Source organism: Mauremys reevesii, linkage group 27, assembly GCF_016161935.1.
Source record: "Mauremys reevesii isolate NIE-2019 linkage group 27, ASM1616193v1, whole genome shotgun sequence".
Classification (NCBI taxonomy): domain Eukaryota; kingdom Metazoa; phylum Chordata; order Testudines; family Geoemydidae; genus Mauremys; species Mauremys reevesii.
This window is the reverse complement of record NC_052649.1, coordinates 5,612,191-5,626,755: the sequence shown is the minus strand read 5'-3', so window position 1 is coordinate 5,626,755 and position 14,565 is coordinate 5,612,191. Positions and strand designations below refer to the sequence as shown.

Sequence of the window (14,565 nt, the reverse complement as noted above, 5' to 3'; positions counted from 1 at the left end):
ATTCTCTTCCCAGCTCGAGGGCGTGTGGTCAGAGCAGGGGTATGGAATCACAAGATCTAGGTTTTAAAACCTTGGGCAAGTCATATATTTCTCTGTGCTTTAGTTCCCCCATTTGTAACAAGGCTATAAATATTCACCCAATTCATGTTTTGGGGGGAGGTAAGGTTTAATCTTTATAAAGTGCTTTGAGATTCTCATATGGCGAGAGCTATGTAAATGCAAAACCTTATCAGAGGCTGGCTGTTATTTCTCAGTGGAGTTTAGCTCAGAGCCAATCACTGCAAGTGAGATATGGATGCCAATGGATCCTACCACTGGGATACTAAGAACATTTTGCACTTCTACAGCAGCGTTTTGCAACCAAGGCTACCCAGAGGCAGATAATTTTCCTCTTAAAGAGGAGGAAACTAGGGCACAGCAAAGCCACCAGACTCTGGCTGTGCCAGGAACACAACCTACGTCTTCTAGGTCTCAGCGTACTACCCAATCCACTGTGTTGTGGTACACAAGGCCACATAGTAAATAGCTAGCAGAGCTCAGCATAGAACTCACAAGAGCTGACTCAGTCCCTCACTCTGATCACCAGATGCACAGCTTCCTACATCAAAGGACTAGACTCTTTCTAGGTATTTACCCATCTGTGCATCTGCTGTTAGGACTGCTGGCGTCTAACACACATAAGGTAAGAGATTTAGATAGACAGTCACCCCCTGCTCTTCTTAGGAAATAAGATTATCACTGTCCGGTTATTATGGAGCCAGGATTGAATGTCACATGAATGAATGGCATGACTGAAGCCCACTATGCATTGTCCAACAGATTTCACCGAGGGTGAGTTAAAAGAAGAACCACCTGCAGGGCCATTATTCTCCTGCTATCTTGAAGGTAGATTGTGGGGCATAGTCTCCTGCTGAAACATTACAATCCTCACCAGGTTCACAGGTGAGGGCCCCCCCCCGAGGAGGACTTGCATGTGCGTGTATATTATTTCAGCTTAGACACTGTTTGCATTGTAACTAATGCAGCAGGGTGTCCTTCCCTCTGCACAGGCGACGGGGAGGAGGGGCATGAAATCCAGATTACCATTCCTGTCCTGACTCTCTGTTAGGAAACTATTTGCGTGAGATAAAACTACCTTCAGGCACATTCCATACTCTTTACCACAGTGTATATAAAAGAAGCATTTCCCAATGGTTAGAGAAGGGTCGGGGTCTGGGAGTCAGGTCTTGTTTGCAGTCCTGGTTCCAAAAGGGGGTGGGATCTAATGGTTAGAGTTGGGGTCTGCAAGCCAGGAGACATGGGTTCTCTTCCTAACTCTTCCACTTACTACTCTGCAGTGTAGACAAGCCCTTAGCATGAGCTCTTTGCCAACTCACTTCACTTCTGTGTGTCCATCGGAGAAACAGCTATAATTGTATTTCCAGGACCCCTACAATCCCCAGCTGAGACAGGGGGCCCTATTGTGATAGGTGCTGCACAAATACATAGCAAGGGTTTGTATACGTTACTTTAACTAAAGCTGTGATTTAAAATAATGTAGTTAAACCAGTGAAAAAGGCTGCGTGGGCACTCTTAAACCAGGCTTATACTGATTCTGGCCTTGTCTATACAAGATGGGTTTGATTTAAATCAAGCAGGGAATTTCAAAGGGAGTTAGGCACTCAAACCCTATTAAACTTCAATAGGAGGAAGAATATTTGAGTAACTTGGCTAAGGTTATCATCAGAGCTGGGATGAGAACCCACATCTCCTGAGTTCCACTTCCCACCCCATTGGACCACTCCTGGGGAGTAAACGGGGAACAGAATAAACTATTCAGCGTAAAGACAGGTGTGATTTGTACTCACCACCCTGGCGGCTCTCTCTTGAGATTCACATTTTCGACAGAACCAGGGTCCGGTGGGAACCTGGACGATTCCATAGCAAGCTGTGAGGGGGAAGCAGGAGAAAATTCATTCGGCTTTTTCATTGTTTGTTTAAATTATTCAGATTCATACACAAACAAAAAAAAGGGGGGGGCTGTCTCTCCAAAGCTATAGGCAGCCAGACTTAAATTACAAGAGCCAAAATTAAAATTAAACAGCAGCTTATCCTCCCGACTCCCACCACCAAGCAACACAATACAATACAACACAACACAATACACCCACCTCTCTCTCCCACCCCCACCCCCAATCTGTTGTAGAACATCCTCTGGCTCTGGTCAGACCTGCAGACCTTAGTGCATTGTAAAAAGAGAGCCAGTCTGAAGGCCCAAAGGGACCATTAGATCATCTAATTCTAGTCTGACCTGCAGCATAACACAGGTTGTGGAGTTTCACCCTGTAAATACAGGCACAAGGTAGCAAACTGACTTGCCTTACTGGCAGAGTGGGGAATAAAACCCAGGATTGTCTGGCTCTCAAACCTAAGGCCTTAGGTAAGGAACATTCTCCTTAGATCCACAACTGGGGCCAGATCTTCAGCTGAGCTCGGCACTTAAATAAATGACCAAGTTTTCCAAAGTACTCAGCAGCTTCACTGTGACACTTCAGGCCAGTTTCAGAAGAGGTCAGCACCCAACATGCAGAAAGCTTCTGAAAAATCTGGCCTGAATGAAAGCTGAGCTCATTGGAAAATCTGACCTAAATGGAGTGGAGAGACAACTCCCACAATCCCCAGCCAATTTCAAATCCACCCGGTTCTGCTTTATTTAGATTTAAAATAATTAAAAAGACTCCTATCCAAGGCTCTAGGTGCCCTAACCATCATTAATAATACAGTAAAATCACAGCAGCATTAAAGCAATCGTTTCACCAGGAACTTTGCCAGCCAGACAACTATAAAATCCCTTCTATCTCTTCGTCACTGTAAAAAGCATGCCCTTAGCCCTCTCCAAAAACCCTGTCAAAGAGATGCCTTTTTCAGCATGCCAGGAAGGTCACCAGATCTGGGCTATTTTGGACCAACGTGGGGAAGAAGCTCCACTTTAATGTAACAGCCTCCAGCTAGCATCCATGAAATCTTCATATTTTCACCCTACTCTTATCAAAATGTTCCCCTCTCTTTGCTCTCCCAGCATAACTGATTGTCTCCAGCTCCCTCTGTGTCAACAGAAGCTCTCTCCTTTATAATCGGCCTGCTTCCCTTCTGCCATGGGGCAAGCGGACATCCTGGCCATTATAATCCTTTCCAAGGACTGGCGATGTCACTTGAGGATGCCCTACCTCCTTCAGCAGCAGTGCCTCTATCTAACCCATCAAGGGATGTACTTGCTGGATTTTAAGAAAGTGTTGCTGACTCTGGAAGGATGCATGTGGGTTTAAAGCAACAGAAGCAAAGAGAAGACGGGGTAGGGTCATTCATGCTCCAGCTAGGATGTAGGGACCCGTCAGCAAAGAACAAATTACATCCTCCTTACTCAACCTTCAAAGCTGAGCTGACAGTTGGAATGGAGTCCCCACCATTGAAACTAGGTTGGACAAAGCATCTGAAAATATAATGCTGGAAGCACTCATGTGATGTTCCCTGGGGATAGACGGGACAGGGCCACAATAAGTTTTCTCCATTTCTCTAATGTCTGAGGTTTTATGTGAGACGGGGGGGGCGGGGGGAGGAATGGGGGTGGTGGAGTTAAACTGAAAAGGCTGGCTCACTCCAGGACGAGCCAAGGCATACACATAAGAAAATAGAAACTATATAAAAGCAATGACAGAGGAGTGCCTTGGGTCCATCTTTAGCAATGGGCTTACGGCCAGAGGCAAGCACTCAGCTGAAGACATGATTAGTTTCCCTGCCTGTTGCTTGAACAAGAAGAGAGAAAGAAAGAAAATATAAGCTGGACATGGACCAGAGTTGAAAATGTTCTTAATTTGCTTTTGAGACTTTTGTTGAAAAATGTAATTTTGAGTAACAAAAAGGGACAACATTTTAATGACATTTTTCACAAAAAATTGCATTCCATTTTTTGACCAGCTCTAATGTGAAGTTTTAATGTAAGCTCATTTTGGGCTCTATTTTATTCATGCAGTCAAAAGCTAAACATGGTTTACCTTTGCTGGTGTTGAAAAAGCCCAAAGAGATAAATTAACAAAGTAACTCTATTTGGAAGAGAAAATTTAAAGTATGCCAAAATCATATTCAAATGCCATGTTTATAGGTAGTGCAGTAAGGGAGGGTGGCAAGGTTTCTGGATATCAAATAGGATGTCCCTTAAAATTATTATAACCTGAAGGAGGCAAGTCTTCCAAGTCTAAATATCTAGTTTGTAGGATACTTTATGCACTACTTTATGACTCAGGCTTTTATAAACTAAAAGTTGGTTTTGTAGGCCCTACCAAAACAACGTTCTGTGCCTGCTCTGCTGTCTCTGCAGCAAGTAGTAAACATATACAGTCCCAATATAATTGCATTGGCTTGTACACAAAGACATTTCAGACTCATAAAGCACTGTAAAAGTGGGAACAGTCCTAGTTACCAATTAAAAGCATATGTGTTAATGTTCAGGGCCGGGGGTGGGGCACAGAAGCCAGTGCCCTTCTTCCCCCCATTCCCAATAATCAGTAGTGAAGAAAAATATCCTCAAGTTTCTGGTATTACAAAAATAGGAAGTAGAAGAGTTACATCAGTGACATTAAAACAACAAGCCAGTGTCATTTCAGAGTGACCAACTACATGCTAACAGATCATTAGAGGCATCCTGGAATAAACTCTTTTATGACAGGAGGCACTGCATCTGTTTGTGAGGAGAATTCCCCTGCACGCTCTGCTTCTTCTGTTCAGGGCTGCCCAGAGGGGGGGGGGCAAGTGGGGCAATTTCCCTCATGAGAATATAGTATTCTATAGTATTGCAACTTTTTCTTATTAAATTGCTTTGCCCCAGGCCCCCTGAATCCTCTGGGCAGCGCTGCTTCTGTTTAACTTCCCCTTGCTTGCCTGGTTGCAAATGACCTCTTTTTACAGGTGCAAGCTTGGCATATAAGCCACAGAGGAATGCCCAACTTCCCAATCACAGCAACCTGTATAAGAAAGTCTAGAAAGAAAGAGAACAAGAGAAAAAGAAATATTGGGGTATGATAGATATTGGCTTATGTATGATAATGATGGTTATTGGCTTATGTATAATAAGGAGAAAGAGAAACCAGGTGAGTGAGGTAATGTCTTCTGTTGGTGACAGAGACAAGCTTTAGGGCTTCCACAGAGCTCTTCTTCAGGTCTGGGAAAGGTAAGTGTGTCACAGCTAAATACAAGGTGGAACAGATCAGGAGTTAGCACACGTTAGCACATGTTGCAAGAGACCATTCAAGGACAAGTGGGCAGTCTTCACCTCTGATGTCCTAGGACAAAGGAGGATTAGTGAGTTACAGATTGTTGTTATGAGCCATAAATCTGGTGTCTTTATTAAGTCCGTGATTTTTGGTGTCTAGCAGAGATACGAATTTAAGTTCCGAGGCTTGGCTTTTGAAAGTGTTGGGCAGACTTCCTTTGAGGAGGACTCAGAGCTCAGATACAAAGTGATCACTTGGGAGCAGCGTTTGCCCACAAGTGAAAGACGGTTTCTGTCTTTTTTTCTGTCTTTTCATTTTGCTGTGTGAGTTCATTGGAGAGTGTAGTGACTGTCTGGTTTCACTCACCTCCTTGTTATTGGGGCAGTTAGGGCAGTGCGATAGATAGATAGATAGATAGATAGATAGATAGATAGATAGATAGATAGATAGATATTGGGGTGCGTATGATGATAGACAGACACCAGGTGAGACCAGGATACTTTCTATTATTAAACAAAAATCATGTGATAATCTTATGCTTCTTCAGCTTTTCACCATCTCTCCTGCTGCTGGGCTTCCACTAAAACAACTATTTCCCACCGATCTGAGGAGGGCAACATTTCCAGCTCGGGTGTGTGCTGCCCTGTCTGTAAAGTCATGTACACATGCAAGTGATCCTTATTGGGGGTGGGGGGCGGGATAAGTGGGGCTGCCTCCCTCTGCAGGACCCAGCCTGTGAGAGGGTCCCGGTGCTGCCCCTCGAAAGGGTTAACTCATTCCAGGGAAGCATTAATAACCCAGCCATGTGCAGCAGGGAGCTGAAGAAACACTTGCCAAGAGGGGTCTTTTAACCCTCTTCGCAATCCTGCGGCCCGCCCGCTCCCACGTTAATAATCTGCTAAAGCAGCCAGCCCCGGTCCCTTTCCCTGCCTTTCTGTCACCTCTGCAAGCCCCTGCCCCGCCTGCAGAGCGGGGGTCTGCACCTCCCATCAGTTCCCACCCCCACAAACACTGTCCCTAAGGAGCTTGCCCCCACAGACGTCCCCCTACCCCGGTCCCTCCTAATAAACACACGCTCCTCCGGAAGGAAGCAGGGGAAACGCAGCCAGAGGTCACTGCTCCCTGCTAAGGACTCCCAGAGTGTACCCTGCTCCTAAACATAACAACAGCGAATAGTAAACAACCCGGGAGCCTCCCGTTTGTGTGCTGCAGCTTTCGTGAACCCCCCCCGCCCCCCCCAAAAAACAGCACTCGAGGCTAAGAACCCACTCCCCACCTAGCGCCCCTCCCTCAAAAAAAAATCCCACCCCCCCTTTCACTCCCACCCCAATGGTGACACGCACCCGGGTCCCCAAACCGCTTCTGCTCCTGCCCCCTGCTCCGCCACCTGGGCATAGTCCCCTACACCGCAGCAGGGCCCATCAATAATACCGTTATTTCGAACAATAGGGATAAAGCAAAGCCCCCCCCCACATTTTTCTTTCTCCCCCCTCCCCCCAGCTCGGGATGGCTCAGAGCTTCCCATCACTGTTCTGTGCCTGGAAAGGAGGGGGGCGGGGATCTGGGTTTTCCCCCCCTCCCTTCTCCCCACACCCCTTCCACTCCCCACAAGCCAAGCCCGGCTCTGGGGAGAGGGGTCTTCCCCTCCCTGCCTTACCTTGATGTACAGCCACGTTGCAACCGTGTCCATCGCAATAGACCAGCGGGTTCTCTGCCCATCCTCTCTCGTCAGAACAAACACAGCAGCCTCCCACCATCTCCTTCATACTTCCATGAGGGCTTCCTTTTTTCCACCCCTCCTCTCGCTACGGACACACTCCTCCTCCTCCGTGCGTTGCCCCCTTCTCGCAAAATCTGCCTTTCACACGGTTTGCACAGGCGGGGACAGGATTCTGGGACCCCCAGCGGAAACCCACATTGTTCCCTCAAGGAGACAATCAGGCGCTGGCTAAGGGCTCAGGCAGGCGCTGGAGGGTGGCACAGTCCCATACACACACATAGGCGCACACACACACACACACACAGTCATACACGCACACACACACACAAGCTCTCCAGTCTATACAGCAATCATGGCTACGTAGAAGCTGTAAAAATCTTAGGTTCAAAGACAGGAGCCTGATGGGTAGGGAGCTTTTTTGTTCTTCTTCTCCTCCCCTCCTTCCTCCCTTTAGCGTCTTTCCCCTTGGAAACTGACCAGGAATCTAAATGTGCACCCGTACGTGTGTGCAAAACTTGGGATGCTTCCCCACTCCAGTCACTTTGGATATCTCCGGAGTGATCAGCTAGGACCATTCCCCAAATCCTATTATCTACACAATTCCTTCTTGACAGATAGGGGCACCGCCAGCGCCACCGTCTGGCATGCACTGGCTCCTAAAAAGCTAAAATAATTATTTGTTAACCCATTGGCACCTGTTAGAAAAAGCATCTTGCCAGGGGAACAGGGAGGAAAATGGCCCTGCCAGTTTCACATCCATTGCGTAAGGATATCTTGACATTAAATACTAAAAGTGTAGCTGGAAAAGCATAGTGTAAGAAGCACTATTACAGTACACTGAGTTAGATTATGATGACACTAATCGGAGTTACCAACACCAGAGTTAGCAACTGACCAGTCAACCACACTCCTCTTTTGGAACCAGAAGCACATAATCAGGCAGCAGCAGAGACAAAAAAAAGAAGAAGCAAATACAGGACATAAGAACATAAGAACGGCCGTACCCGGTCAGATCAAAGGTCCATCTAGCCCAGTATCCTGTCTACCGACAGTGGCCAATGCCAGGTGCCCCAGAGGGAGTGAACCTAACAGGCAATGATCAAGTGATCTCTCTCCTGCCATCCAGCTCCATCCTCTGACAAACAGAGGCTAGGGACACCATTCTTACCCATCCTGGCTAATAGCCATTTATGGACTTAACCACCATGAATTTAGCCAGTTCTCTTTTAAACACTGTTATAGTCCTAGCCTATAGTCTATAGTACAGAACTGTGTTAAATGTAAACTACTAAAAAAATAAAGGAAAGCAGCATTTTTCCTCTGCATAGTAAAGTTTCAAAGCTGTTAAAGTCAATGTTCAGTTGTAAACTTTTGAAAGACCAACCATAACTTTTTGTTCAGCTTTACGAACTTTTCAGAGTTACAAACAACCTCCAACTGCCCATAAAATATGACAGTCTACATAGTCAAAGGGTGGGGAAGAAACTGAGAGCAGGAATAACTTGCCCTAGTCATACAGCAGGTCAAAACCAGGTCTCAAGACACCCAACCCAGTGCCCCATGCACTAGGCAACACTGTCTGTCCCAGAGAGTAAAGCACTAAAAAGTAGACTGGACAAAGCAATAGAAAAAAGTAGAGTGTAGGGACAATACTGCACTAGTTTAGGAGGGGTCTAATAGGTAGGTGTCCTTTTAAATTGCTCAATTCTATTCCTGTACTAGTAGTACATGTTGCATAAGAGATCAGAGCTGGCTGAGGAACAGAAGAGGGTAACCTCAATAAAAAGAGGATTTTAAAGTTGGATAGTTGATATTAAACATACTTCCCTTCCTGTAAATCTCAGTTGTTCTTGTTGTTGTTTTGTTTTTAAAAGAAATCATGTAAAGAATAAGAGAATGCTGCCTCTTGGATAGAAGCTTAACCAAGAAATCACTGAACCATATGGGATCTTTGCTTGTTATTTAGTCTTTGGTTGGTTGCTGAGCCATAAGGACAGATAATCTTGAAAGTTCAGCAACTTCAGAGAAGGGAAAAAAACAAACTTTATCTCAACTTCCACAAAGATAGACACACCTAAAAACTTTTGCAGCCTGTTATGCAAACTTGAATGGCTAGGAGGTCAGCTATTGTTCTGAAGTCAGTCCAGGGAATGGCTGACATTGCTGAGAAAAATAGCCAATCTGAAATGCAACACAGTGGTCCTGATTCCCCTCTCACTTACACCCCTATCACTCCATTGATTTCCCAAGAAGTATTCCTGATATACAATGCCACAAATCAGGACGAATATCTTTTAAATGGTCAACTTTCTTTTTCTGTGCAAACATAGTATTCCCCTTAGAAGAGGTGATCTGTAAAAGGCCGGTATATCACTTAATACTGTGCCTTTAAAAAATATTCACATCAGACAGCAGAGAGGAAACCTTTTCCAACAGCCCTAATAATCACCAGTTTAGCATCCTTTATATTGCACCTGTTCAAGCGTTACATCAAGGGGCTGGAAGGCAGACGGCTCCCCTAGAAGTTGCCTGCTGGGCTGCTGTCTTCCTTTTATTACATTCTTTTGAGAGTCACAGGAGCAGACAATATGTTTGCCACGTTGCTGGAAATTCACTGAGCCTTAGCTCACTTTTCTAGGAAGGTTTTTTCCCCCCCTTCCCTTTTATCTATTGTATTATGAATTTGTTTAAAAGGAAGAAAAATCTGGTCGGTTGCCTTTATAACTTGACAGAGACCTTTATAGTTTAAGGAAATAGGGTAAAATGCGAAACACCCCCAGTTTCTTCATGGTTTTGGTTCCAGTTGGCCATGCAAACAGGCACTTGGACTTGAACTGCAAATTTGCCTTTAGGGGATTAAGTTCCAATTTACATAACTAATCCCTTTGGTGCGGAAAGGATAGGCCAGGGAAGAAAGAGCATATCTGTGTCTTGAGCAAAATCAGGGGGAAACTGCAGCCATAAAAACTGAGGCCCGAAAATGTTTCATTTATATTGTGCATTTGTTATTTCCTATGATTTTTAAAATGTGGTTGTGCTTAGAAAAGGGGCTAGGTAGAAATGGCACATACAGGCACAAGAGAGCAGTGTAGTTAAGTCATAACTGCTGACGTGAGTTACAAAAATGAATTGTTACTACTGTTAGTTCTGAAGAAGAGGGAGACAGATTCTACTCTGGCTCAGGCATCATGAATAGAATTGTTAACAAAGTTCCAATTGCAGAATCATTTGTACTGGTGGTCATGATCCCAACTTGACTGGCAGAATGTACTTTGAGTTTGAAAGTAGTTACAAAGAAAATAATTTTGCTTGTAGACTGAATGACTTCATCATGGAAGCCATAAAGATACAATAAGCACGGCACCTTACAAGACCGTAGTTTCAGGGTCACTATTCAGAATATAACTGCACATTAGTAACATTTTTCAGATTGCTCATACTGCAGCTACTTTATTTTAAAATATAAATAAATAAAATAAAAAATGGGAAAAAAACTTAGACAAGAATCAAAGCTTCTTATGCATGATTGTAAATTATACCAAATGCTCCAAGAGAACATAAAACTTTGTCTAGATTTAAAAATGCTTGAATTTAGGTCAGGCTTAGCTAATGGCCTATGTGACATTGCAAAGTGTTAGAGCAAGGATGTATTGAGCTTCATGTATTTAGTGAGTTGTAATGATTAGACTCACATAGCTGCATGGCATCTTAGTCTTTTCTTCCACCTCGTCTTCTAAAGCTCTTCCTTATATCTAGTTTTGCCACTAATACCTGCTGCCTGCACCATTCCACTATGGAGAACGGAGGTTAGTAAAACTAGCCCATGAAATTGCCATTCCGAGTTCAGAGCCAATGGTAAGGATGTATTGTAATGTATCTGATTCCAAACAGGGCAGGACTTGGGAAAGAAAACCTGTGCCCCTGGTTAGTGAAAATGCAACTTGAAAGTAGCTCCTTCTTTCAGAGATTTTGCCTACTTCCCCAGATGGTGGGGAGGAAGGGAGTCCTTGGATTTTAAATTGAAGTGTAATTACCCCGAGCCATGACAGAATCCAGGAACTACCACTTCAAAGCATGAGCTAAAGGCTTTTGGGGTGAGGCAATCTATCTACAGTACCTAGCACAATGGGGGTCTTAGTGCATAACTAGGGCTCCTAGGTGCTGCTGATAATAATAAAGGGGTAACTCCATTAGCTGGTAGCAGTCTGAGGCTCTTATCCTCAGCCTGGACCAGCCACTACGAGAGAGGCACAGTGTGGGCCATGAGGATGTTCTGCAGCTCTAGAAGTCTCTTTACTATTCTCAATCCCTCCCTTAAAAAGGGTATTCTTCATTTTAAACCCAAACTCACTTCCTTCCCAGCAGGATCTGGTGGTATCTGCCTCTCTTTTGTTACTATAAATGGTTACTAGCATGAAGGAGTGAGTATAGGTGTTATTTACGATGAAGACATTAATCTGACTTCCTTTAAAGTCTCGCATATGATTATTTCCTTCAGATCCCTTGTTTTGAGTCTCATTATGTCCCACATTCAGCAAAGATGATCCAGGCTGCCAGCTCCCAGACCTCTCAAGTTTACCTCCTTTGAATTAACATGAGCATCCTTTGTAGGCAAAGAGGCAGTGTTGGCTCCTGGCCACGACACTTTATTGGGAATCAGGAGAACCAAGCCCTATCCCCAGCTCTGACACTGACCTGTTGTGTGAGCTTAGGCAAATCACTTCACTTCTCTTTCCCCTTTTCTTTCTTGTCTGGTTTCATGTAGGTGTTATGGGCAAGAACTGTCTCTTAGAGCACATTTGTAGGATGCTTAGCACAGTGGGGCCTTGATGTCAGAAGGGCCCTCTCTATGGTACTGTAAAAATAATTAAGCATTGCTTGGTTCTTTGTTTCAGTGAGACTTTTAAAACCACACTCCATTTTTTTTTTAAATCTCTCTCCCTTTAAATTGTCCCAACTGGGCAGTGCTGAACTTTCAGTTTCCTGCCCTAAAGTCAATGATGCTTAGAAACCTGCTAGACAACATGTAGGTATTTCTAAAAGGTGTAATTTCCCCTCACCCAAAAAACAGTTTTGTTCCCTGGTAATAAATGGCGTGCACCCCTCAAAGCAAGGTAGGAATGTTAGCAGAGGGGCAGGGCTGGAGTGTCATATCCCACCCTGACCCACAAAATGGGAAAATGGAGATACCCATCCTCCAATATGGTGAGTTCTCCAATGTAATGAGCCGTAGGTTTTAACCTGTTCCACTCCACGTAGGGTCACAGAACACGATTTTCCCCACTGAAATCCACATGAGCTTCTAGTATCCTGCAGGGGGGAAGTTGGGCCCTAGACAGCAATCAGCAAAGTCAAAGTCTCTGTTTCAGTAGGAGCTTCTGCTATCTTTGTAGTGTGGTGCTTTAAAAGGAGAAAAACAAGAACTTTGCCTCTGCTTTTCCTCAACTCCATCCATCAAGAAACAATTCTTTCTTACGTCTCTGTCCTTCTCCTGTCCCAAACAGGAAACGTGTTACCAACACTGCCGGATTTTCTAGGAACACCTACTTTTTTTTTTATTAATAACATTTCTTCTGCAAAATAAGAGGCAACTGTACACTAAAACAGACCTCTGCACCAGTGTTTATATCTTATTAGCAGGTTTACTTCCATGCTTGACAGAGCATAGGTTGGATCCTGCATTCCTACCATCCACAAAGCTAGTAGCATGGTCAAGTGGTAAGTGTTTGGAGCTATGAATCACCATAGATGGGTACTAATGACGTGGACAAGTCTTTTCATCTCCCACTGCCTCATTTTCCCAGTCTGTAAAACAGTGATTCCCTCTTGCAAAACCCTTTGAAAGAGTTGTATAAAAGCACTAGGTAAGTACACGTTATTATTCATTAAACAATGTCATTAATAGTTGCAGTGTTGTTGTCACCATGTTGGTCTCAGGAGATTAGAGAAGCAAGGTGGATGAGGTAATATCTGACCTGAAGAAGAGCTCTGCATAAGTTTGAAAACTTGTCTCTCTCACCAACAGAAGTTAGTCCAATAAAAGATATTGCCTCACCTACCTTGTCTTCTAATGTCATTAATGACTTAAAAGGTAGCAACTGAAATATCCTAAATGCCTTCACTTTTCTTTAACCACTTGACTCAGATAAGTAGTAGGTCAGTTTTGTCTTCCTGGTTCTGTCTAATTTAAAACAATAAAGTCAAGGAATATCATATGTCATCCTCACGCAGGAATGCAATAAGTTTGCTTGTGGTATAAAACTACTCTTTTACAGATGAGAGTATTTTCAATGGACTTTTATAGTCAGACTGATTTTCCTTTCCCCTATGACCCTTGACTCCCACATTTTTGTAACACACTGCCTATAGATTTCTGTTTGCAGTGTTTTATCCATGTTGGCCCCAGGATATGCTAGAGACAAGGTGGGTGAAGTAACATCTTTTACTCTGAACATCTACTCTGAAATATTTTATTAGATCATCTTCTGTTGATGAAAGAGACAAGCTTGGAGCTCGACAGAGCTTCACCAGACCTGAAGAAGAGGCTTGTGGAGCTTCAAAGTTTGTCTCTTTCACCAACAGATGATGATTCAATAAAATATATTACCTCACCCACCTTGTCTCTCTCATACATTTATGGACCATTACCAACTTACCTCTCTTTCTCTTCCCCACCTGCCTCCTCCACCAGGGGACATGTGGCTTCTGAAGGTCACATACTGGAAAACAGTTTTGCTGTTTCCTCATTTGTTCCGTGACACCGTCCTCCCCAATGGAGGAATGTGGGATAATCAGTCTATATAACAAGGAACATGCCCATATAAAATCCAGTTTAACAGACTTAGTGGGATGATCCTATATCAATAATAATAACAATAAATTAATCACAGAAAAATATATCAATACCTGACCATTAACAGAAAAACGTATGACATGATCTATGTCCAGAGACATTATAGATCAAGATGTTGAAAAGTCCATACTTAAGCACCTAAATAAGTGGACTAATTTTCAGAAGTTCTGAGCACTCAAGAGTTCCCTAGCCCCCAGTTCTGCTACTATGGAAGCAAAACTTCCACTGACCATCCATCCTCTGAAAATCAGGCTATTTTATGGACACCACCACCAGCCCCCCAAAACAAAAACAAAAATGGAGGCAACCCAGAGCCACTTGCTGTTTTTGAAAATCTTGGCCATCACTTATACTGGGAAATAAAATGTATATTTGGATGTGGCTTGGCCTTATATTCTAATCTTTTCCAAGCAGGGAACGTGCATGCGCATGGACCGCATTGTTGGTGCTACTGGATAACAAATAATAGATATCAAGAAGCTATGGGAAGGCTTTTTCTGTCTATGTATTAGATTTTTTAGGATGGTAATACTGGAAACCATGCTTCCCCTATCTCTGTCTCTTACACCCGCTCACCCCCCCCCCCCATGCTTTGTATCAGATTGTGAGCTTGTACTTACATTGTAAGCTCTTCGGGGCAGCATCTTTTTTGTTTTGTGTTTGTACAGCACAATAGGGTCCTGCTCCATGACCGCGGCTCCTAGGCACAATGATAATACAAAACAATTAAGGTCCTACTTGAATTG

General features: G+C 43.9%; 1 protein-coding gene across 4 annotated transcripts in view; it reads right to left on the bottom strand.

Annotated features, from left to right (window-relative positions):
• Positions 1-7,403, bottom strand: part of MLLT6 (MLLT6, PHD finger containing) — a 71,129-nt gene extending 63,726 nt beyond the window's left edge. For 3 of the 4 annotated variants that reach the window (XM_039516794.1, XM_039516796.1, XM_039516795.1), the window contains exons 1-2: positions 6,904-7,403; positions 1,848-1,927 (exon numbers count right to left, since the gene is read on the bottom strand). In XM_039516794.1, the coding sequence (XP_039372728.1) occupies positions 1,848-1,927; positions 6,904-7,012 (189 nt within the window). In that variant the 5' untranslated portion in view covers positions 7,013-7,403. Of the gene's footprint in view, positions 1-1,847; positions 1,928-6,903 lie in introns of those variants that run through there. The other variant, XM_039516797.1, reaches the window with a different exon arrangement.
• Between the last annotated feature and the right edge of the window lie 7,162 nt (positions 7,404-14,565).